Source organism: Falco cherrug, chromosome 11 (genome assembly GCF_023634085.1).
Source record: "Falco cherrug isolate bFalChe1 chromosome 11, bFalChe1.pri, whole genome shotgun sequence".
In the NCBI taxonomy this organism is placed as follows: domain Eukaryota; kingdom Metazoa; phylum Chordata; class Aves; order Falconiformes; family Falconidae; genus Falco; species Falco cherrug.
Genome location: NC_073707.1, coordinates 31,105,413 through 31,127,418, shown reverse-complemented (window position 1 = coordinate 31,127,418; position 22,006 = coordinate 31,105,413). Strand labels below are relative to the sequence as shown.

The 22,006-nt window shown below is 45.8% G+C and overlaps 1 protein-coding gene across 3 annotated transcripts; it reads right to left on the bottom strand.

Annotated features, from left to right (window-relative positions):
- Positions 1-572: 572 nt before the first annotated feature.
- On the bottom strand, positions 573-12,289 carry SPTSSB (serine palmitoyltransferase small subunit B). 3 transcript variants are annotated; one of them, XM_055723776.1, is made up of 2 exons: positions 11,855-11,908; positions 573-2,673 (listed from the first exon to the last, which is right to left on the bottom strand). In XM_055723776.1, exon 2 carries the CDS (start codon positions 2,640-2,642, stop codon positions 2,400-2,402), a length of 243 nt encoding a protein of 80 aa, XP_055579751.1. In that variant the 5' UTR covers positions 2,643-2,673; positions 11,855-11,908; the 3' UTR covers positions 573-2,399. The 3 variants fall into 3 exon arrangements, with proteins under 3 accessions (XP_055579751.1, XP_055579750.1, XP_027662506.1); XM_055723775.1 differs by lacking the exon at positions 11,855-11,908 and adding an exon at positions 11,927-12,289 and having other exon boundaries at positions 575-2,673; XM_027806705.2 differs by having other exon boundaries at positions 575-2,673; positions 11,711-11,907.
- Between the last annotated feature and the right edge of the window lie 9,717 nt (positions 12,290-22,006).

Below are 22,006 nucleotides of genomic sequence, written 5' to 3'. Positions count from 1 at the left end.
ACTGCTGCTCTTTTCCTCCCTCTTTCGAGCACCTCCTGCACAGCTAAACACAGATAACCGGAATAAGGAAGAGAAGTGCTTTGCAAGAATCCCACCATGAGAGGTCAGTGGAAATTCCCTCTTCCTGAACAAAGCTGTTTGCTTGTTCTGTTTGCTTTAAGTTAAATGTTTAAATAGCAACATTGTATCGGGGTGTGTGCTTCTTGAGATATGAGACCCAGCCTTTGCATACCTGTAAGGAAGTGTTTTCTCTCATACTCCAAAAAGCAGGTCAGTTGTGTTTGGTGCCATTGGGAACAAATGACCTTTCTGAGAAATTAAAAAAAGAAGATGATGTTGGAAACAGGATTGATGGGGAGATTTACATCGTGACATTATCTAGTAGAATCTTTTGAGGATAGGATATTGGGAAGTATTTTTGGGTCAAGCAGCAACTTCCTAAGTAAATATTTCAACTTTTTCACCTCCCACATTTGGGCTGTTACTTTTATTCTATGAAAGCAATCACAGAAATTTGCACAGGTACTCAATGTTTTTTGTCTCCTCCAGTGCTTTATTACTATAAGTGTGATTACAGCTTGGTACCTCATATTTGCAGGTTAGCAGCTGTGATTAAACTGATACAACAGCTAAGCCTTTGGCTCCTGTATGAGCCTAAACGACTCAATTGTTGTGCCACCAGCATACACAGGTATTCATTGCCATAATTTGAAGCACATCAGTGGCTGTCTGCAAGAGAATTCGGGCGCATCCATGATCTGCTTGTATTGGCAATATGAACAAATGCCTCAGGTGTGAGCCAGAACCTGAACACAGCTAGGAAGTGGGATATGATGAACATGGCCTCTGACAAGCAGGAGACCTGTGCATCCCTAAGAGTTGCCTTCAGTACCTCCTGAGCAGGTCCGCAGAGCAGGATCTGTGATGAACTTTCTAGTATTTTTCTTTTCTTCCCCCCCCACCACCAGAGGGAGGAGAGGTCTTGGGCTGGAGGATGACCATGGCAGTCCACACAGGGGTTTATTTAAGGGGGTATGAAATGTTACCCTGAAACATTTGCAACAAAATAGCCTGTCTGCCATGGTGTCAGCCTGGCCCACACACATCCTGGGTATTTATGAACAAATAGAAAACACAGGAAGAGCAGAGTCATGCACTGAAATGTTATTTCTGATGAATAAAATTTTATTTTTCTCTGAAAAAACTGCATACACATGTTCAGATCTGTTCAACCGTCAAAACATGTCTCAGTTTCCAAACAGTGTTCTTTTAAGCATGCAGGACCCCACTGCAGCTTGGTAAAGAAGTTATGAGTTGGGTTTTTATAATCCTATAACTGTGCAAACATAATTTGAAAGCTATTTACATTTTGCACCTCTCACTTCTAATAACAGTAGCATCAGCTGTTAGATACATGCACTGTATAGCTATAGCTTATGATTTGGCATTCACATTTGATTTAGGTGTAGAGTGAAAACCAAACAAAACTTCCATTGTTCAAGAAACTCCCTACAGGCAATTATAATAAATCTAATTTCTTCTTTATAAAGGAGATCTCTTTAAGCACTCAGACTTCCCTGCAGTTATGAAAATATTACTTCAGCTGTTTTCTGCATTGTCTTCCTCTGGTGCAGACATGCACTTTGCTTGCCTTGGTGGATATGAGCAGAAAGAAAAGATGTCTCGGTTTTTGATCAGAGAAGGCAGAAGTGCACTGAAACAGAGCCAGTTCTGTGTCTTTCTGTCATTTTCAGTAAACTGCAAGATTACCTATAGTATGTTTTTACTATCTTAGACTATCTAAACTCAGATGAAGCAACTTTGATGCAAAAAGTTGGATTCAAGTTCATACTCTTATTACTTTTGCTTCTCATTTCCTCTGCCATCCATTAAATAACAGAAGTCAATAGCCAGCCAGATATTAATACTCAAATCATGCTGTATTATATTCATGTCTTTATATTCTCTAACCTGGGTCAAAGAAGGCGTGGTATGTTTTGCCACTGAATTCTGTTGGCAGAACTTCTTAGTGCATAATGAGGATAGTACCGCTCCTCACAGCCATCATAAACGGTCTTTGCTGTTTTATATGTGCCAGTGTGATTAAATTAGGGTGCTGAAAGTGGGAGCCGGTTGAATATTAGGTAAACGTGGCATTCCAAGTGATGTTTTTCATTTTCTCACAGCAAAAGCTGGCCTGTGTTTCTTTTAATGGGAACTGTGCAGCTAGTAGTCAGTGCATTATTCTGCTTTTCAGTTACAGGAATTAAGCAGGCTTATTTTGTAAGAGAAAATGGTATTTTCACAGCTGCAAAAATGCCTCAGAATTAATACATGTAAGTGAAGAAGACACTGCATCTCACAAGTTGCAAAAGCTGCTGTTCCCTACTCTGGCAAATTCAGTTCACGATGGAAACCGTGCTTTCAGGCTGCTCTCCAAATATCTGGGAGAAGAACTCAAAAGCCAGGCGGACATGGATGGGGACGAAGACATAAGCCGTGTACACCACCATAGCAAAAACAGTCACAGTGATGGTGTGGAACATGGATCGCTCCCAGGGCTCCAGGACGTAGCTGCAGGTGATCAGTAGGTACTGGTAGTACAGCCAATAGATATAGTCCTTCACATGCTTAATATCCATCTTCAGCTTTCAGTGGTTTTGAGAAGATGACCTGTAATGATAGAGAAGTCTGGATTACAGCTGCAGTGGGAAGGAAGTCATGGAACTAAACAATGATGCAATGACCATAATTTCAAATTTGATAATATGTGTAATTGTTACATAAAATAAAGTTCAAATAGAAATAATGCATCAGTGCCATCACCAGCCTCTGCTGCCATGGAGCAGCGGAAAACAATGCTTATCGCTAGTGCCTGCTGCTTGCAGTTATTGAAGCAGTATCAGTTAGGCACTTTCACGTCCTGCGTTCTGATTATGAGTGTGTTTTGCTATTCATTTTGCAGTAGGAATTAAAACTGCATTAGCTTACAAAGGCACAGGGTACATGTGGAAGTAAGGGAGACACACATTTAAAAGGGAAGGTTTGGGGCCAGCTTCCACAAAGGTGGATGGCAGACTCATATGCTCTGAAATAAAGATGAGATTAAAAGAACTGCTCTGTAAAAACTCTGCTTCTGGTATTCATTCTTATTCTGCAATTGTTGGGAATAAAGAAAAGACAAGCTATGAAAGGGAGGGAAAAAAGTAATCTCAAATAGCAGAAGTTTTTGCCACTCATTCCAAAGAAATAAGATACATTACTGATTAAAAGAGTATTTAATGCCAGTTACAAGTCTAGGAAAGGTTTTTCTCTTAGGTAATACCTTTGTGCATTCATTGTTCCCTTCTCCATGCAGAAAGAAGAACAGCTGAGCAAGTATTAACTAGGAAATGGGGTTTTCCTTCCACTGTTTTTTGTTAAAATTGCTTTTCAGTATTTTACATCATCTTTAAATTCAGGCTAAAAACATCTAAGAGAAAACACAGAGACAGAATGATAAGCAACTTCATGAGGCTCTGTAGAGAGACTCCTTTATTTTGGGGATTGAGTTTAAGGTCACACAAGCTCACCAGGTCAGCTCACAGTAAAAGGGAACACAGCAGACTTCAGTCCTGTTGGAAAACCTTCCAATGTATTATTTCGTTCTACACTTCTGTTGCCTAAAATGCCTGGAACAGAGATGCTTGGACACGTCACATCCCTCCGGTGTTGTGTTTGGAGTGAGTTTTGGGCAAGAGAAATTTTCTGTCCCTCAAGGCAACAAATACTAAGGTAGCACTGGAGAATTTGCAGTGTGTGATTAAAATAACGATGGGCCACTGATACAGGCCAAATATATTACAATATTCAGTGGTTTACTGCCTCTGGAGTCTGTACAGTATATTCTGGTGGTATGTGGGCATTTTCTGAAGGGAAGACAAATTGCCAATAAAAAGGATCCCTGGTTTGTTTTGTAACAGCTTTACTTTGGTTACTGATGTGTAAAAATTTTGTCCAGTGGATGCACTGTTAAGTGCACACACCTTGACAGACCATATTTCTCCATCTTGCTTCCTTTAGATCACCGGTATGGCCAGCTCAGCATTCCCCCGTTACCTTGCAAATGGAGCATCCTGCCAGACTAGCTTACACCTCGCCTGCTGGAGGTGCTGTAAGATAGATTTTTGCCCCTTCTTCTTTGGGAAGGCAACAACTGCAGGCTTACTCTAAGTGTGGCAGACTTTTGATTGAATTGGCACCCCGAGTGTCCAACATTGTTGATAAGGGAGCTGACTATCTTTGTTTCCCTTCCTTCCTCCATGTGCTGGCCTCTCTCCCAGTGTTTCTCCTCCTGTCCCTCAGCTTCCTATCCAGATCTTGCATCTGTTCCCCTCTTGCAGCTCAGCTCTCAACACCCCCATGAATGCAACCTCTTTGCTGGCAACAAGCACAGTGAAACTGTAAACACTGTGCATTAAAAAAGGGAGGGAGGCTTGTTTGTGTTAGCAGATTTTATGCAGATTTTGATGTACTTGCCCCATCGCCCACCCAGCCTTTACTTTCTACCAGCCCCTCTTCTGTGTCCTCCAACCGTCAGTACCTTCCCCCAATATATCTTTTTTCCCCTCCTTCTCCCAAAGCAGTCCGTTCCCTTCGCTTCCATCTTCCCTGTATCTCCTAGACCAAGAGGCCACCTACAATGCTTTTGCGGGGCAGATCACTTCCATTTTAAACTTAACAGTGACTGTCTTTGCTGTGAACAGCTTCACTTGCAAGGGTACAGGCTGGTGAGGAAGGCCACCATTGGTTTCTGTCCTGGTATGAATGGAAGATGATTCCTTTCAGAAGATTTGTTTTAAGGCAGGACTCAAGAGAGGCCTTAAAGCCTTGTAAATATTGCAAAGCCTGTAATAAAAATGGCACAGCTGGCAAACTGTGACTCACTGGGAGCCAAAAGTGTCTCTATTTATACTTTCTGCAAAAAGAACAGCATTTTTCAATGAAGAGGTTAAGCCCTTTCCTATACAATTGAAAGGAAAACGATAAGGGCCCTCTCATACTATCTAGGATTATGGTATTTACACTGGGGTTATACCTGTGCTAGTTAAACTCATACCTTTCTAGGGTAAATATCTGTTAAGCCTGACCACCATGCAGAGAAACTGCAAGGCTGGAGCACTTGCTGTGGATGTTTAAGGCTATAAGGTTATCAGAGCGGTGCTGCAGTGGTTTTGAGGGGAGAGATCCCAGGCTAATGGAGCTTTCTGCCCACAGCGGCCCATCCACTCGTATATCTCAATACAGAGCTGATATAAGGAACAGCCAACAACAGGAAAAAAATTCCCCAGGCTGATATTTTACTGATATTAGACCAGTCTACCAGGCTGCAGACTCACCACTATCACTTATTAGACGTTGCTGTCTTGGAGGGAAGCATGAATAAAGTATGAAGTAATTAAAATAAGGAGCAGACCTTCTGATTTATTCCAAAGACCTTGTTACACTTTCTCTAGCCTGGGGATTGCATTTCTATTCAGCTCGGTAGCCAAGTCCTAGCAGCCAGCCTGTGCTTTTTCAGTTCTTCCAGTTCACGGCACAGGGGGATAACCCCGTCCCCCAGCACTCAGGCACACCGGTAATGGGACTCCCTGGACTACCAGCAAGGACATAAGCAGTCTTAATGCAGAGGATACACGGTCTCCAAATGAATGACAGAGGCTGAGATAAGTAAAAGAAAACCAGTCACATTACAGTCATTGTCCTCACCGCTAAACACACTTCCACTGCATTTAACCTACCCAGAGACTTTCTCCGTTAGCAGGACTGTCTTGGAAATGCAGCAAATGTGAGGGGTATCTTGGGATAATGCGATTCTAGATGCATAATTTATAAAAGGAAAACACAGGATGGAAAGAATAAAGAGCCATCTTAAACCAGCTGCTGAGTCAATGAGATACAAGAATCCACTGCGCTACTGTGACATAGATACCTCTCCTGAAGGTAGCCCATTTGCATTAATTCAGGGCCAGTTTTAAGCATAAGCAATAGCCCAAAGCTCCAGAGATCTCAGGCAGCTTTACCACCCAGGCCAATTACCTTGTAGCAATAACTAAAGGGAATGGCAGATGAGGAGATAAACTTTTGAGGCTAAAATTTCTGTATTTTAAATAGGACTTGTCCTAGAGAGTGTCTACTTACATTTTTAAGCATTACTGATTTTTATTACATTAGTGCTGCAATCAGTTGGTGCTCTGAGTTTAAAGGGTCTTGTGTTCTTAGCTCATCATTTCTCAATATTCCAGCACAGGAGATAATTTGCTATTATGCAATTTTAACTTAGCACTCATTTGTCTACAAATTTGAATTTAAGTATTCAGTTGTGTTGTGGAAATGCCTTCCTGTTTAGAGGCCACGGGACTGTCACAACCAGCTATGAATAAAATTAATACAATTCAGCTTCTAAAGCCATTAAGCAATATTCAAATTATTTTCAGCAATTTCACCTCCAAGCAAAAAAATCAAGAAGAGAAACCTGTAAAGCAGCTTTTATTGTTTCAAGTGGCAACCTATTTTTCTGGCTTGTTGACATGTCTCTGATTAGGGCAGCTGAAAAAGATAAATCATCATAAAAAATATCCCAGGTTTCATTTAAAAGCATGCCTAATCTCAAAAATTTATTTATTAATAACTGTAGTTCCCAGCGTTGAAGCTAGTGATTGGAGTTGTAACCTGAAGATTCCAGCGTTAAGTACTTTACTAAATCATTTCTGTTTTGAGCAACAGGGGTTTGGGGACTTTGTTCACACTAACACTCTGCAGCTCTGGACAGCATCTAGCAAAATGCATCTGCTGGGAAATTCCTGTGGAAAGAAACAGTCTTGTAGGGAAACTGGGGTAGACTGGTTTCCAAAGAATGCTTGAAAAACACCTTACACCCTCAGCAGGAGAGTGTGGTTGACTTATACAGAGAAAAAGTGTTTCCAACATACATTCAGGTCTAGATAAGTTTATCTAGAGCGGGGAAAACAAACCCTGGAGCTGGAGATAGCCCCCTTGAATGTAAAGTAGGGCCAAGTGTTCTAAACAAGGTAGGAAGGAAAACCAAGCAAACAATAAGTCCATCCCCAAATGCAAATATTTAATTGGCCATTTGCTAAATAATTGCTGTGATAGCACAGAAGCAAGAGTTGGTGGGTGTTGCAGAATCCTAAGGGATTGCACTCATGCTGGAGCTTAAATAAAATCCTGCCACAAGCCCCTGCAGCTTGTGTTTGGTCTCATATGTAGAACACCTACAACATGCAGGCTCCAAATGGCAGGTGTGATGCGGGAAAGTGCAATAATTATTTTCAAGTTGTCCGATATGTAAGTAATTTCACCTCTTAGAAGAGGAATGGGTAGTCATCCCCCTGGGAATGGAAATATCTCTCCTTTCTGCAAGTTATTTATCTGTAGTTGTTATTACTTATTTGTAACTTTACTGTGTTAAGGGTTTGTTCTGCTGTTACTCAGACTATCCAAATTGATCCAATGCACCAGTCTTGTCCCTCTTAATGCTAACATAACTCTGGGATGAACCCATTGATTTTATGTAGAAGGACAAACATTTCTGTAAGTGCAAAGAGAACGACAAAGGGATTCACATTCCCAGTCCATCATGCCTTTGCTTTAATATGTTTTATTCAGTGAGCACCAAGCATAGCGCATAAGGAATGAAATACAGGTCCTGTGGACCAGTAACTGGGAAGAAATTTAGATGAGGCAGCAGTTAAAATTGTGCAGAGAATCTGAACACCAGCATTTCCCAGGGACACCGTCTCAGTCTGTTCCTCTATTGCATCTGTGCTGCTCAGATTCCCCATGCGCAGCATGGCCTGTGGCCATATAGCATCAGCTCAGCCTAGAAAGCTGCCTATTACCTACTGACAAGCAGAACCCTCAGGTCACTGTAGTACTTAACACACGGATGTTTAAATGTACCCTAAAGCTTGTTTTCACAGGGAGGTAATGCCAGACAAAGAATGTCAATGAGAAGAGCAGCAGTAATCACAGCATAGCTCCCACTATGGACAAGTATGCACCAGTAAACATCTTTACATATAGATTTTAATAAATAACTAACTCTGGAGTAAAAATGTACAGCAGCAATCAGGCTGTCTCTGGTTTCTCAGCATTCATCTTCCCGAATCAGCACCTCATCGCATGCTCGCCCATACATTACTGTCAGCCACTGTGCTACAGGAACCGTGAATTCTTCTTTCTTATGTGTTCTTGTCACCATCCATGCAACACCAGAGTGAAGTTCAGAGCTGGTAAAATTTTGTTGCTTGAACATGACTCAGACATTTTGCATGTGGGTGAACATGGTTTGACTGTGCCTGTGGGGGTTTTTTTTGGACAAAAAAAATCTTCCAGGAGTAGAAAAATATGTGAGGAGTGGACGCGGTAAGACAGAAAAGGGAATGGCATTTTCAGCCACATTTCTGCTTTACCTTGTTCAGAAGAATGAACTCCAGCAGCTTCCTCATCTGTAAACGCTAACCCTCTTTCCTGGCGAACTAAGTGGTAGCATGTAGGTGCTATTTTGTTTCTTTTAAGTGCAAACAGTTACATGGTGCCTACAAGACCTAAGAGTCTAGCAAATACCTTTTGCTGTTGGCAGAAAGACTTCCTTTTACCTTCCGCAGCTTCAAACAAGGCAGCAAAACACTCATCGAGTTGCTCTACAGGAGTGGCAATGCCACACCTGCACAAAACCTGACCCAGACTTTCACAGTGCCAGCTCTGAACACTAACCTAGTCCTTATGTGCATGCTTCTTCAACAGCTCTTCAGTAATCCTGCAGTGCCAAGCATTAGTTTGGTGCTATAGTTTAGCTGAATCTGTAACTGGAGCAAATGGATTCTTGTCAGACTCTCCACCCAGACTGCAGAACACCCAGATGATTTCCGAATTACCATTTGCTCCTTCAGTTAAGTTATATACACAGATCGAGCTTATGATGGTCTGCAACAACATGGGCAGTAATTTTAAGCGTGGTATATAAACTATTTACCCTCAAGAATGGAGAGGATGATCTATAGCATCCATAAGGACCTGATTTGGAGAGAGGCTCCCAACCATTCAAGTTGAATGCAGTTAATGGTTAGACTGATTTCATGCCTTAACTGCTGCCTGAAAAACTGTAGGCTGCTCCAAGCAAAAAAACCCAAACCCATATTAAGAAAAATAAACTCCCCCTTAACTCTGAAGCCTGGCTAATATATTGGCGCACTCGCTTTTCTCTATTCAGGCACAGAGAAAGGAGAAGATGCAGCTTCTGTAACAAAAACACCCTTGGAGCAGCTCTGTCCCATTTTCTTCCAAGGCCAAATTAATTTCTCAAAGAATTTTCTGTTCTTCCCTCCTCTGAAATTTCCTCAGTTATTTTCTTACATAACTACCTTCTTACAATTTATGCACAGACCCTTTCCTTTCCAGCTTTCTCTGGGCTGGGCATGTTCTGGGCTCCAAGTCCTCCCCCTGTGACAGGACTTGCACTGTGGAACAGAACTGGCCGTTGTTGATAAGTGCTGCCAGAGAACAAATGTGAATTGGCAGGTTGAAATCTCAGAGCAAGCTTCCCCTGTATTTCCAGTGTAAGCATAGTTTACTAACATGGTTTTGGACAGAGCTGATTCCCAAACAAGACCTCAAATCTGTGACTAGAGACCAGCACCAGGTTTAAGTTGCAAATACTTAAAAATTTAGAGTTTTTGAAGGGCTGTTCCAGGAGGTATCTAAGAGCGGTTTTGGCTTTGCTCTTGGTGACAAGCCTCCATTCCTGTGAGACTTTTTGGGTTTGGGATATCAGCTAGATCCTTCAAGGGGACTTAAAGACTCTAAAGTTCAGAAGGTTGTGTAAACACATCACTCTATAAATAAGATAGCTAGGATTTTTTGAGCTCTACTAAAAGATCTTTCAAATGCAGTTCTTGTTTTGTTCAGACTCCTTTGGTTTGCTCTGAGTCATTTCTGAAGCAGCTGAAAATAGTAGCTGGTCTTGGGTTATATGTACCACAAGAAGGTGAATACTGTCATAGTTATGACAAGTTATTAGTGAAAAACAGGTACTAAACTCTTGTGCAAGTGCATCTCCTTTGAGATCTAATGAAAGGAAGCAGTATTGCATCACGCCAGTTATTGCTCTAAAGGGGGGAGGGGGAGCATAAAACCAAAGTGAGATACCTGCAACAGATAAGCAAAAAGGAAGATTCACATTTTTTCCACAGAAACTGGTTTAATCCCATCTATGCAATAAGGAACAGCTTCCTTCACAGGCCGCTTCATCCCTATGAGCCAACAGCTTTGAAGGCAGAAATCTTGGTATAGCAGGATACCCCTGAAATTTGGGAGAGCCAAGCCGCCCTTCATTTTTTGGGGGGAGAACACAACAAGAAATACTCCTGTCAGACAGCAGGGCAAGACAGAGCTTTTCAAAGTTGCAACATGCTGCTGTGCTGATTTCTCCTGAAAAGCAGTAGGAGCTGGGGGTATGTAGTCTTTAAATAAAGCAGATGGCATGGGTGAAGAGAAAGGAGGAGGTCTCTGGAGTGACCTGCTGACATCTTCAAGTGCTTCATACATGCCTATACGCCCACGCATGAGGCAGTGGGAGCTGTGGGAGCAGAGCTCCTGCTAAGCAGGGGAAGGTGGGTTCCCCTCCACAGGGACATGACCAAGCGTCACATCACAGCCCAGCTGCATGGGCTCCTCTCCTTTGTGGCACCGGTTTGGAGAATACTCACTTGGCTCTACACCAGGGCAACGGCCAGGCTTGCGGTACACAACTGCTGCACAAATAAAAAGCTCAGCAAAAACAGGATTGGCAGAACACAGTGCAGAGCAACGATTGCTTTTCCCTATCAGCCAGCTGGAGCACCCAAGTCTTGCTGCTGTTCGCTGCATCACTTGTCCTGGACACTTTTTGGGCACAGGGGTGATGGAACAAGTATTCCCATGGCCCTGAGCTGCTCCCCAGGCAGCCTTTCACCACATCTCCTATTACTGCTGAAACAACGTACATGCTCTGTGCAGAGCTTCCCCATGTTACTCCGCCAAAACCACACCATCTAGAAATCACTCCATGGACTTGCAGAATCGCTCTCAAGATAGAGTTATTTGTGCCGTACTCATGATATTCATAAACAAAAGATAAACATCCCAATTCCTAAAGCATTTTAAAAGACACAGTCCAAAATGTACCACATGTGCTGATCAAGCAGAACAGCAGCATTTACTACAGGATTTCTCCTCCGTTGTATCCCAAGTCTGCTTACACAACAGAGAGGTACTCTCGCACCTGCTTCATACTGCAGGATTACTGGAAGCAACCAGCAACTCTAAGAAACCCAAAGAGCAGAGACCTGCAAACAGCAAGTATTGCCACCACACCGGTACAAATAGCACCTTCACCTTCACCACCCCTCCCCACCTCTTTCAACCTTTTTAATTCTAGGCATTTGCCTTGTTTCCAGTGACTCCCTGCTAAGGCAAACCACCTTCCCAACAGCTGTATGAGCAACAACACCTGGAAACCTGACTGCAGATCTCCAGCAACAAGTCCAGAGAGACCTTGCTGGAGGCCATAGGTAGCACCACCAGGCACCTTGAGGAAGGCAGACAGCAGATCTCGGAGGCTTTCCTGCTGCCACCCCAGCCCCGAGGCCTTTGCTCCAGCGCTTCTTACCGAGCTGCCGATGGCAGCGCAGAGTGCGCGGCTCCGCTCGGCCAAGGTCACCGGCGCCTGCATTTGGGGAAGCCCCGGGACGGTGCCGGTGCCGCCGCGGGCCCTTGGCGAGCGCGGCAGGGGGTGGCTGGCCACGGCCCTCACCCCCGCTCCGCCGGGCTCCGCGTACCGCCGCTCCCAGCCCAGCGCTGCCCGCCCCGCCGCTTAAATACCTACCGCCCCGCTCCGCTCCGCTCCGCGCCCCGCCGGGGCCGGTCCCCGCCGCCCCGCTCCGCGCCGCCCCGCCCCGCTGCCGCAGCCGCAGCTGCGCGCCCCTGGCCCTTGCGCCCGGGCGGGCGGTGCGGAGCCGTGCGGGGGTGAGGGGCTGTCACGGCCGGGCCGCGGGGCGGGGTGCTGCTTCCCTGCGGTGCGGCTGCGGCGGCATCTGCCGAGGGCACTTGCGTAACGCGCTCGGTGTCCCCGCCGCAGGAGCGGGAGCGCTCCGGGGAGCCGGGCACCGGCCCCGCCAGCCCTGCCCTGCACAGCTGGCGCCGGAGCGCCGTGCACTCGCCCTAAACGCTTTGTGTTCCACCCGTGCTTTGCAACAGATAAGCTCCTAACGCGGTTTGGAACGTAGCTGGGGGAGGGTGGGCGTGCAAGGGGTGCCCGGGGGTGCTGGCAGGTGCCTGGGGGCTCCCCAGCTCCGAGGGGCTGAGCGGGAAGGACCTGGTCCAGCGTGGCTGTGAGAAACCAGCGTGTAGAGAGGGACGTGGTGACCATGCCTCAGATGAGGTGTTTCCGGAAAAGAGAGATACCGGTGGACAAGTGCTTACAAGACTTTATCTGAAATCCTGTGAATACTGCGTGGCACTGCTCACCACAAGGCTTAGATTTCCTTGCTTTTCTGCCCTCAAAAAAGCCCCCCATGATTTAGTGTCCTGCTCCCTACCAGAGAGCAACAGGAGAACTGAACTTTGCCATATAAATGAGAGATAAAAGTAATAGAACTGCTTCGTTCACTGTTTTCCCCTCAGGCTGTGGGATACCAGGTACAATCTCATTCACTAAGCAAAGCAGTTGCAGAGACCTAATCTTGACAGGCTGATCCTATTTCTCAGCCTTCAAAATTGTTACTATGTGACACTAATTAAGCGATAAGTGAGTGGCATTAAGAAGGGTTGGGTTTTGTCTCGTGTTGCTTAAGATTATGGTTTTTGCTGCTGGGCTATGGCTTCAGCTTTGGGGCCAGCGGGGTAGCGCCGCTTGACATGAGGGATGCCTGAATCGCTCCTGGTGACCTCTCCAAAATGGGCTTTGCCAGTGTAGTGTCTGCACCTAAACCCTCACACTTGTACTGCAGCATAATGAACAGCTCACGGAGAATGAGCAAATTCCTGGCCAGGTACGTGGCCACAAGGCAGCATCCCGTTTAAACGGACACATCGAATGGCTCGTACCGGGTGTGCTGGCTCCGAGAGCAGTGTGACAGGCTCAGGGAAACATCTGCAGTTTTCAGGGGAGCAGGGGGGCTGCAGGCATGGCTGTGTGGGCTCGGGCACGTTGTTTGGATGCGCTGCCAGCCTAGATCCAAGTTTCTGCAGTGCTGGGAACAGCTGGTCGTCCTGCTCTGCCCTGAGCTGTTGAAGGAGCATGGAAGCAGCTGCTGTACAAAGCCTTCCTGTAAAAACTGCCCAAGCCAGCCACACCTGGGCATTGGGACATGCTGTGTTTTATATATGCAGCAGGAGGTACAGAGAAACTCCCGTTGCCTTTCAGAGCAAAAATCCTTAACTTCAGCCCCCTAGGTGTGAGAATGAGGGTGTTGCGAGTGTGGTCCGAGCGTGGGTAGGAGCCGGGCTGTCTCTAGTGCCAGGCCCTTGCCTTGCTGGGCAGCAGGCAGCTCCCACAGCCAAAGATTGCCTGAAGTCACTCAAGTGCTGTTAGGAAGGACCATTCCCAAAGAGTGTGGGAACTCATGGCTGTAGCATCGTGTGCCTGTCCTCAGCTGTGGCACAGAGCCACCCAGCCCTGCCCCTCTCCCTGCCTGCCCCTTTGGGGGCACATGCCCTTCTGTGGCAGGGGGGTGAGCTGGGCTGAGGGAGCCATCAGCTGAAAAATAAGTTTATTTTGCCGGTGTCTCTCCATGCCACAGAGGCAAGAGCAAATGGCCGGGGGCAGCACAGGGATGTGGCAGGTGAAGTGTTGTTTAGCCTGGGGGAAAGGGCACTCTGAGGGTTTGGCCACAGGCTGTTTGGCTGTAGGCACCGTGGTCTGTTTGGCTTGTGGTTGTGCTCACGCTGCAGAAGCAGCCACACGCACACCCATTCCAAAGGCAGCAGGTACTGCAGTGAGCCCAGAGGCTGGAGCTGGCTTGTTGTTCTCACAATTAGAGCTGCTTTTTACAATGAGGTGGGAACTGTAAGACAAAGACGTGGTGTTGGTAAATTGTGTAGTTTTCTGTGCGACAAGCTGCCTCTTAAAGATGTGCCTCTGCAGGTGAGGTGAAGTTTGCCCGTTCTCTGCAGCTGTGCAGTCTAGTTTGTTTAGATCATGGCTTCACCTTGCCAGAGGTGACTGTCACCACGGCTCTGCATGCAGAGTCATGGCTGCACCCCCAGTGGGGACCTCCCTGCAGAGAGGGGTGGCTCGTCCCTGAGCGGGTGGCTGTGGGAGCTGGGGTCACCTCCAGCTCAGTGGGGCCACTGTATTGCTGTTCTGGCACTGGCTGGTGTCTTCTGAACCACAGACAGCCATAAAGGAATGCAAACTGTTTCAAGGGCCAGATGTAACTGCTGTTATTTAAGTTATTCTTTTAATATTTGAACACATTTTAATGGTCCTTTAAAAATGCTCTTTCCTCAATTAATATCTTTAAAAGGCACTTACACAAACAAAGCTGCCCAGGCAGCAGAGGGGCAATAAGGATGTGACGCTTTCATTCCCAGCTCATACAGTGAGAACAGTGCCTCTTTCTTCTGCTGCTATTTTTATGGATGTTGACTGCAGAACTGATGCTTGCTTATCTTTGATCTTAAAAAATACTTATGCAGAGGCTTTGTTTTAGACTTAGAAACAGTTGTACCCCTTTCTAGCTCAAAGCAGAGCTCCCATCGGTCCTGGAGTACTGTGGAAGCTTGCCTTGTGTCTGTGCACGTAGCTTAGCTTGGTAAAATACCTGGTGGCTGAGTGGACAGTACATGAAATGGTCAGAGTGTTTATGCAGTTGATATAGCAGCAGGTAGATATCACTTACAGCAATCCTATACAAATACTTGCAAAAACATTCTCGGTTATCAGAGTGCTTGCTCCATGCAACAGCTTTAACTGTTGTTAGGGCATTTTTTGAAGGGGAGTTTACAAATAACTTTCCCACAGTCTCATCATCATCCTGATGATCTGTTACTGTCCTGATTCACTGGGTTCCACTGATGGTTGCATTAGAATCATAGAATTGTTTATGCTGGAAAAGAACTTTAAGATAATCGAGTCCAACTGTTAACCCAGCGCTGCCAAGCCCACCACTAAACCGTGTCCCTCAGCACCACATCTACATGTCTTTTAAACGCCTCCAGGGATGGTGACTCCACCATGTCCCTGGGCAGCCTGTTCCCATGCCTGACCACCCTTGCAATGAAGACATTTTTCCTAAACCTCCCCTGGCACAGCTTGAGGCTGTTCCCCCTTGTCCTGTTGCTAGTTATCTGGGAGAAGAGGCTGATCTCCACCTGCCTACAGGCTCCTTCCAGGTAGCTGCAGAGAGTGACCAGGCCCCCCCTGAGCCCTTTTTGTCCAGGTTGACCCCCCCCAGCTCCCCCAGCCACTCCTCACAGGGCTTGTGTCCCAGCCCATTCACCCATTAGATGCACTTGCCAATTTTTCCAAGATGAAGGTTCAGTGTGTATACAAATGCTTCACACTTGTCTTTTCACACACACACACACACACACGCACGCACGCACGCGCACACACACACAGACACAGACACACACACACACACACACACACACACACACGATCTTATCAAATGGAGGAGGATTTGCCTTACAGTGAATGCCAGGTTTGCTGATAATCAAGTCTTGTTTGCCTTAAGACCAGACAGGGGCCCTGCCAAGCCCTGCTGGTGTTTCAAGGGCTAGTATTTCCAGAGGGAGGAACCTCACCGAGGAGGATGGGCAGAACTGCCTCCTGACTGAATTCAGGATTAATAACTCTGGTGAGGAGTGGGACAGGATTTAATCTAAAGGAGGCTGTGTTGTGATCTGTCATGTGTTGCTGCTGAGAGAGGGAAGGGTCTTTCCTTTCACCTGCTGTTTCTCCCTGAGCTACCTGCTCCTGTGGGTCTCCTCCACTCAGCTGACCCAGGAGAAGCCTGCTGGCTCGCACCTTGGAAGAAATGCAAAGCAAACCAATGACACAAGAACAAAAAGAAAGTGAGCAAAAACCAGGAAACAAAAAGTTAACTTTTCTACTAGACCAGCTGGAGCAGCCGGGGTTTGAAAGGGAGACACTTCGTGTGGTCACATAAATGCATGTAAAAAGCCCATCTAACCCCCTTCCCAGCAGTGCGTGGTGAGCCCCGAGGCAGGTGCGGATCTGCCCGGTTTGGGGTCTCCCTCCCCCACTGTTCGCCCCTCTCTGCAGGAGCTGTGGTGGTGCCTGGGTTTGCTCGGCTGCCCTGAGATGTGCATCCCCATGTCCCTCATCCCTCACATTTACCAGCACAGCCCCTGCTGTGGGTGCTCCCAGGGCTGTGGAGGCCCTTCCACCCTGAGCAAAGGAGTCAAAAAGCCTCCCAATGCCTTAAAAACAGGCCTATACAATAAAAGATGAGTAACACTGATAAACAAGTACTAGCCGTCACCTTCCTTGGGGTTGCCAGCCTCTTGCCCCAAACCTGCTTGAACCTCAGGCTTCTCTGAGTTTTGTGCTTGCCATGGTAAAAATCACACCACAGTTGTTACTGGTATAAAGGATATAAAAAGAAGGGAGTTTGTTTCCTTGTCTCCGCGGGAGTTAGTGCTCTGCTCCCTTCCTTGTTTTATATCTGTGGATTTGTGTTAATTATTACTGGGGATTTGAATGTTGGATTCCTGCAGGAAATACACAAATTACCCCCTTGAGGCCAGAATAAGATCACTTACCTGCCGTAAAGGCTAACAATAACATTTAGAAAGTCAAAACTACAGTTTTTGAATATTTCATGAGTCTTTAGGCTCTGTTACACCCTGCTGCAGAAATACTTGCCGAGAGGCAAGTTTCTTTTCAGCTTGGGTCAGTGGCTGGCTGGATTGCACACCGGGGCAGGCTTGGCTGTCCAGGCTCATTTCCATCCCATTGCCTTCTGCTAGCTCCTGCAGCTTGCCTTTGCCCACAGGACTTGGATACAACACATGGATGTTGAATTTGGGCAGGAGCTTAGGTGACACTGCTGTGAAGATGATCAGTGGGCTGGAGCATCTCTCCTATGGGTACAGGCTGAGAGAGTTGGGGTTGTTCAGCTGGGAGAAGTGAAGGCTCTGGGGAGACCCTGTAGTGGCCTTCCAGTGCCTAAAGGAGCTGACAGGAAAGCTGGAGAGGGGCTTTTTACCAGGGTGTGTAGTGATAGGACAAGGGGGAATGGCTTTAAGCTGAAAGAGGTAGATTTAGGTTAGACATTAGGAAGAAATTTTGGCCCAGGCTGCCCAGAGCAGCTGTGGGTGCCCCGTCCCTGGCAGGGCTCAAGGCCAGGCTGGACGGGGCTCTGGGCAACCTGGGCTGGGGGGAGGTGGCCCTGCCCGGGGCAGGAGCTGGAGTTAGATGGGCTTTAAGGGCCCTGCCAACACAAACCAGTCTGTGATTCTGTGATGCCATGACTTTGATAGCAGTTGCTTTCTTGCCAGGGAGCACCATTTTGCAAACGGACCGTGTCGCTGCATGTTACAGCCGCATTGCTGCTGCCCGTGGGCACAGGGGTTTCTGCAGTGTCCCTGCCCCTTGTCTGCTGCTGGTGATTTCACTCGCACGTGCAGGCTTCATCCATCCTAGAAGGTAAACCACCGGGCTGTGAGGCCGCTTGTTAGGGATTAAGTCGACTCTGAGGGCAGAAAGGGATGAATGTTCTAAAAATAAAGACCTTCATTTGTTAGCTGTCTGCGTTTGTGTCATAGTCAACGTGTGCGTTGGGTATTTGTATGCAAGCTTTGAATGTCAAGTATTTACTAAGTCATGTCCAATTGCCACGGTGATGCTTTTATTAACTCTACTACGTAGTCTGCACCTGTCTTCTACATATGGTAGATATTCTGTCTCGCAAGCAAGTCTGAAATTTCATTTTCTTTCATGTAGTTTTATTTTGGATAAGTATATTTTAAGTGCAGGAGGAAATTAACTGCAGGGTCCTCTGCAGGTCTGGTTACCGGAGCAGACCTGAGGATGTTCCTGCAAACCTAGCAAAACAACAGTCCTGAGCAATTTTCTTTTTGCAATAGTGAGATATCTGGGTGTATTTTTTCAGATCTTGCCTAGCTGGTCACTTAGTGGAAAGAAAACTTCTGGACTAAGTGCAAGGTTTCGTTTTGTCTGAGTTTGCAGAATATACCTGTGAAACATCCCTAGGCTGGGATGCTAGGCAGAGGTGATGCTCTGGCTAAACCTTTGATTATTGTCCTAATTAGGTGTTACTCTTCTCTTGTGGTCCTGTTGAAAGTCACAGACCGATCTCCTGACAAAACTGCAGTTAAAGTCAACCTGACAAATTGGAGAACAACCTTTTATCTAATTATAGGGCTGATTGGATAAAGCAATCACCTATGTGGGGTGTGTATGACAACCATTTGGTTGGGTGATTATCTCTCCACTTTTTTTAGATGAACTTGCTATAGATTGGTTTATAGCTTCTATTTTGGAAATAGTGCAAAGGTGCCTGTAAAGCGGGAGAGGCTGTGCAGGGCACCAGGCAGATGCTGGCTGGCAGGACGGTTATGAGATCCTGCCTTGTGATGCAATTTCTTTTGGAATTTTGTGCAGGGTAAGATCCATTGTCTGGTGTGAGAAATTACGTTGCATGGGAAACTGCTTATATGTAGCATACAGCGAGTTTGTGATTATTTATAAGCAGCCTGTCACCTGTCCTCATAAATATCAGAGCTAACTGGTGTTCTGGGTAAATTCCAGCTGGGGTAACTCTGCCAGAGGAGAGGCTGGGTGGCATTCTGAGATCAGGTACAACAAGTAATTAGAAGGTAAAGGATTAATCAACAAGGGCTGGGTGTGTTCTACAGTCTTGCATGAGTCAGATCTTCACATCATTCTGCTCTTGGTGTGTCCCTTGACAATATTAAATTGCTACAGCCAGTTTAATAGTCTGTATAAGCAAGTGTGTGATCTCTTGCTGTAATTGTAATCTTGTTGATGGCCTCTAGAAGATCTGAACATGTCCATAGTCACATCCTCACTCAGATATCAGGTGTGAATATTGGTGCTTGTGGACTAAAAAAGTGTTACCGGAAAATTTATTGTTTCATTGACATACTTGCTACAAAGCTTATTTTTCTGAATAATCATAAAGACAAAACAGGAAGAAGGGCGAACGAAAATCAGTTCAGAATGGGTTTGGATGAATATTCACAAGTAGGTTTAGTTACTGCAGAATTCTTTCTTTCTTTCTTCTTCAAAGAGCGGCTCATCTACAAGATCTTGATTTCTGATAGGCAAAGCTGCTGTGAGCTTTAGCCAGGGATGTTCATACCTTCAAGATACAAGCCAGTCCTCTTTCCCTATCTGCTGGGTGACCTGCACTATCACCTACCTTCATCAGTAGCTACTGTGGTAGTGAATGCATGGTTTGTTGCTATAACTGCTTCTTGAGCGTTTTAGAGAGTAATGAAGTTGGCTTAGGAGTTTAGAGAAGGCGGCTGTGTTTGGTGGTGGTCTGGAAGGAATCGCCCATTGGACAGCAGTGCCAGCCAGTTTGGCAGCTGCTCTGGGTTGCACCCAGTTGCTGGAGAAGGCTTTCATCTTCATTTTAAAAACACGCAATTCCATCCACTATCTGTTTGATCTCCTCATGCTCTTTCACAATGCTGCATGAGTACAGCCAGCCTTGTGATTAATCCTACTCATTCTGATACCAGTTTGCTATGGGAAATGTTCTTATAATGAGCACTTCCTACCAATAGGTGAGTTGGTTTTATTTTTTTTTTTCCACCTGTATACTTTGACCATACAGATTCAGCCTTTATTACTGCTCTCAATGGAAACAAGTTTGAAAAAATGTAGGTCTCACAGGTACCTGATATTTTGTGTTTTATCTATTGATCACATCTATTCAGTGTTCAAAAATTCCATTTTGGTCTAGAAGCTGTTGATAAGTTATTCCAGGAAAATGTTTGTTGTATCCTGCTGCGCTTGTTCTGGATGGAGCAGGATGCTCAGGATGTGGAGCGTGACATCCAGGGTCTGTGGGGATGATTAAGGTTTTGGGCTGGGGTGTTTGTGCTTCATTTTTGGATGGTGCGGGATGTAAAACCATCCTTGGCAGGGCTGTTGGGAGCACTTTGAGTGCCCTCTTGTGCTAAGCCTCTGGCTGAAGCAGCTGTCCTCCACATTTTCTGAAACTTCCTGTGTTATCCTTCTCCATCCCACCTTCTGCCTCCTCATCCTTGTTTATTTACAGCTGCACCTGCCAGTGTGGAAACCTCCTCCTTTGTCTTTCAGCTCTGCTTGTAAAAATATGCTACATTTCATCACAAGTTCTGGCATATGGCAAAGCTCGTCACTACATTTGCAGTCCAAACCGGGCTCTGTTGCCTCCTTGCAAACAGCAGCTTCTGCTGTAGAAATCCTTCCCGCTGAGGCACATTTTGCTTTTTCTCCCTTTCCAAGGCCTGCCATGAGAGACAGAAAGGAGGTTACTCTGCTCCTGCTCTAAGCAGAAGATCTAAAGAATACTATGTATCTTCTGGTTTATTTATATTTATAATTTATTATTATTATTATATATTCCCCTGTATTATTCTTTTGCTGCCTCTGCTGCTGCTGGGTGAGGTGCAGAGGAGGGGGCGAGGTTTCCACAGTGGTTCCTTTCAGGAGGTCTTCAGGGAAAATTGGGATAAATATATGTGGGAGAAAGATGGATGGTACTTTGGTGGGTGGGAGTGTAACCCCACAGAGCATGAGATACTCCTATGTATGGAAGTCCTGTAACAGAGCTGTGGTGGAGCCAGCAGATGCTCTTCCAGCCCCACACTGGTGACGGCGGCCACCGCACAGGAGACCACGGGTGTAACAACCTCGACGTGCACCTCGCTGCCTCTGCAGCTCATCTCTGAGCATGCTGAGGTGTGAAACGAGCCCCAGACCACGATGTTCTTCTCACACTGCCTTTCGCCAGTTGTTACACGGGGAGTTGTGCTTCTAGGATAGTTAATTTTCACCTTGCGTGAGTAATTAGGCATTTATTCCGAATAAATCAGTGGAAATATTTCCCATGACTTTAGTGTTGATCCAAAGTCCCCTGAATCTCGTTTGTATAAAAACAATTCTCTCCCTCTCCTCTGTTGCTTTTTAATTTTGTAAACACTATAAACTCCCAACGAATTTTGAGTCCAGCACACAGACATGGTTTTGTTCCCAGATTTCTTGCTTTCTGTCATGATTTTAAGGTTGCAGCACATGATTCTTTAAAACACCGTGACCTGTGCTGTAACTTTTCTTTATTACAAAGCATACATTTGCCAGAGCAAAGAAGAATTTGGGTTAAAGGAAAACGGATATTTCCATTTCCTTATTTCCAAGGGGTGTTGCAACACCTCCTGATGCAAAAGAGCCTGCAAAGGCGTATGCATCACTGTGTGTTGACGTTGTGCCACAGAGGAGCAGGACAAGATTCTCTGCTAAATAAAATTTGCTGTTGTGGAGATCTAGAAGCCCTTTGTTTCTTAAGATGCTATTAACTTGGGTAGTTTCAGGCTGACTGGGTTTCACAGTATTAAAATAGGTAATGATTGCAGTGTTTAGGGTGGAATAATAAGCTGAAGACAAAACCTTTTGCTAATGCAAAGCACTTTGCCTTGGACAGGCTGTGTGACAGTGAGACATTGCCATCTCTTGGGCAGGTGCAGCTTGAGCGTAGACTTTGTTTAAAACCTACAATAATTAAAAGCCTGGTAGTGTAGCTGAGGACTAGGGAGAGGCTGAGTCTGTCACTGAGTCCACCATCCTGGTATTTTAGTTGATGCTGTTCATATGTGTACATCTTAATACTGGCAAGGGCACAATCCAACTCAGAAATCAGAAACATGGCTTATCTCTTTGTGCAAAAATTGTAGCTACCAGGTT

Coding starts and splice junctions, on each gene's coding strand:
- SPTSSB (XM_055723775.1), bottom strand. CDS start 2,642: ATGGATATTAAGCATGTGAAGGACTATATCTATTGGCTGTACTACCAG.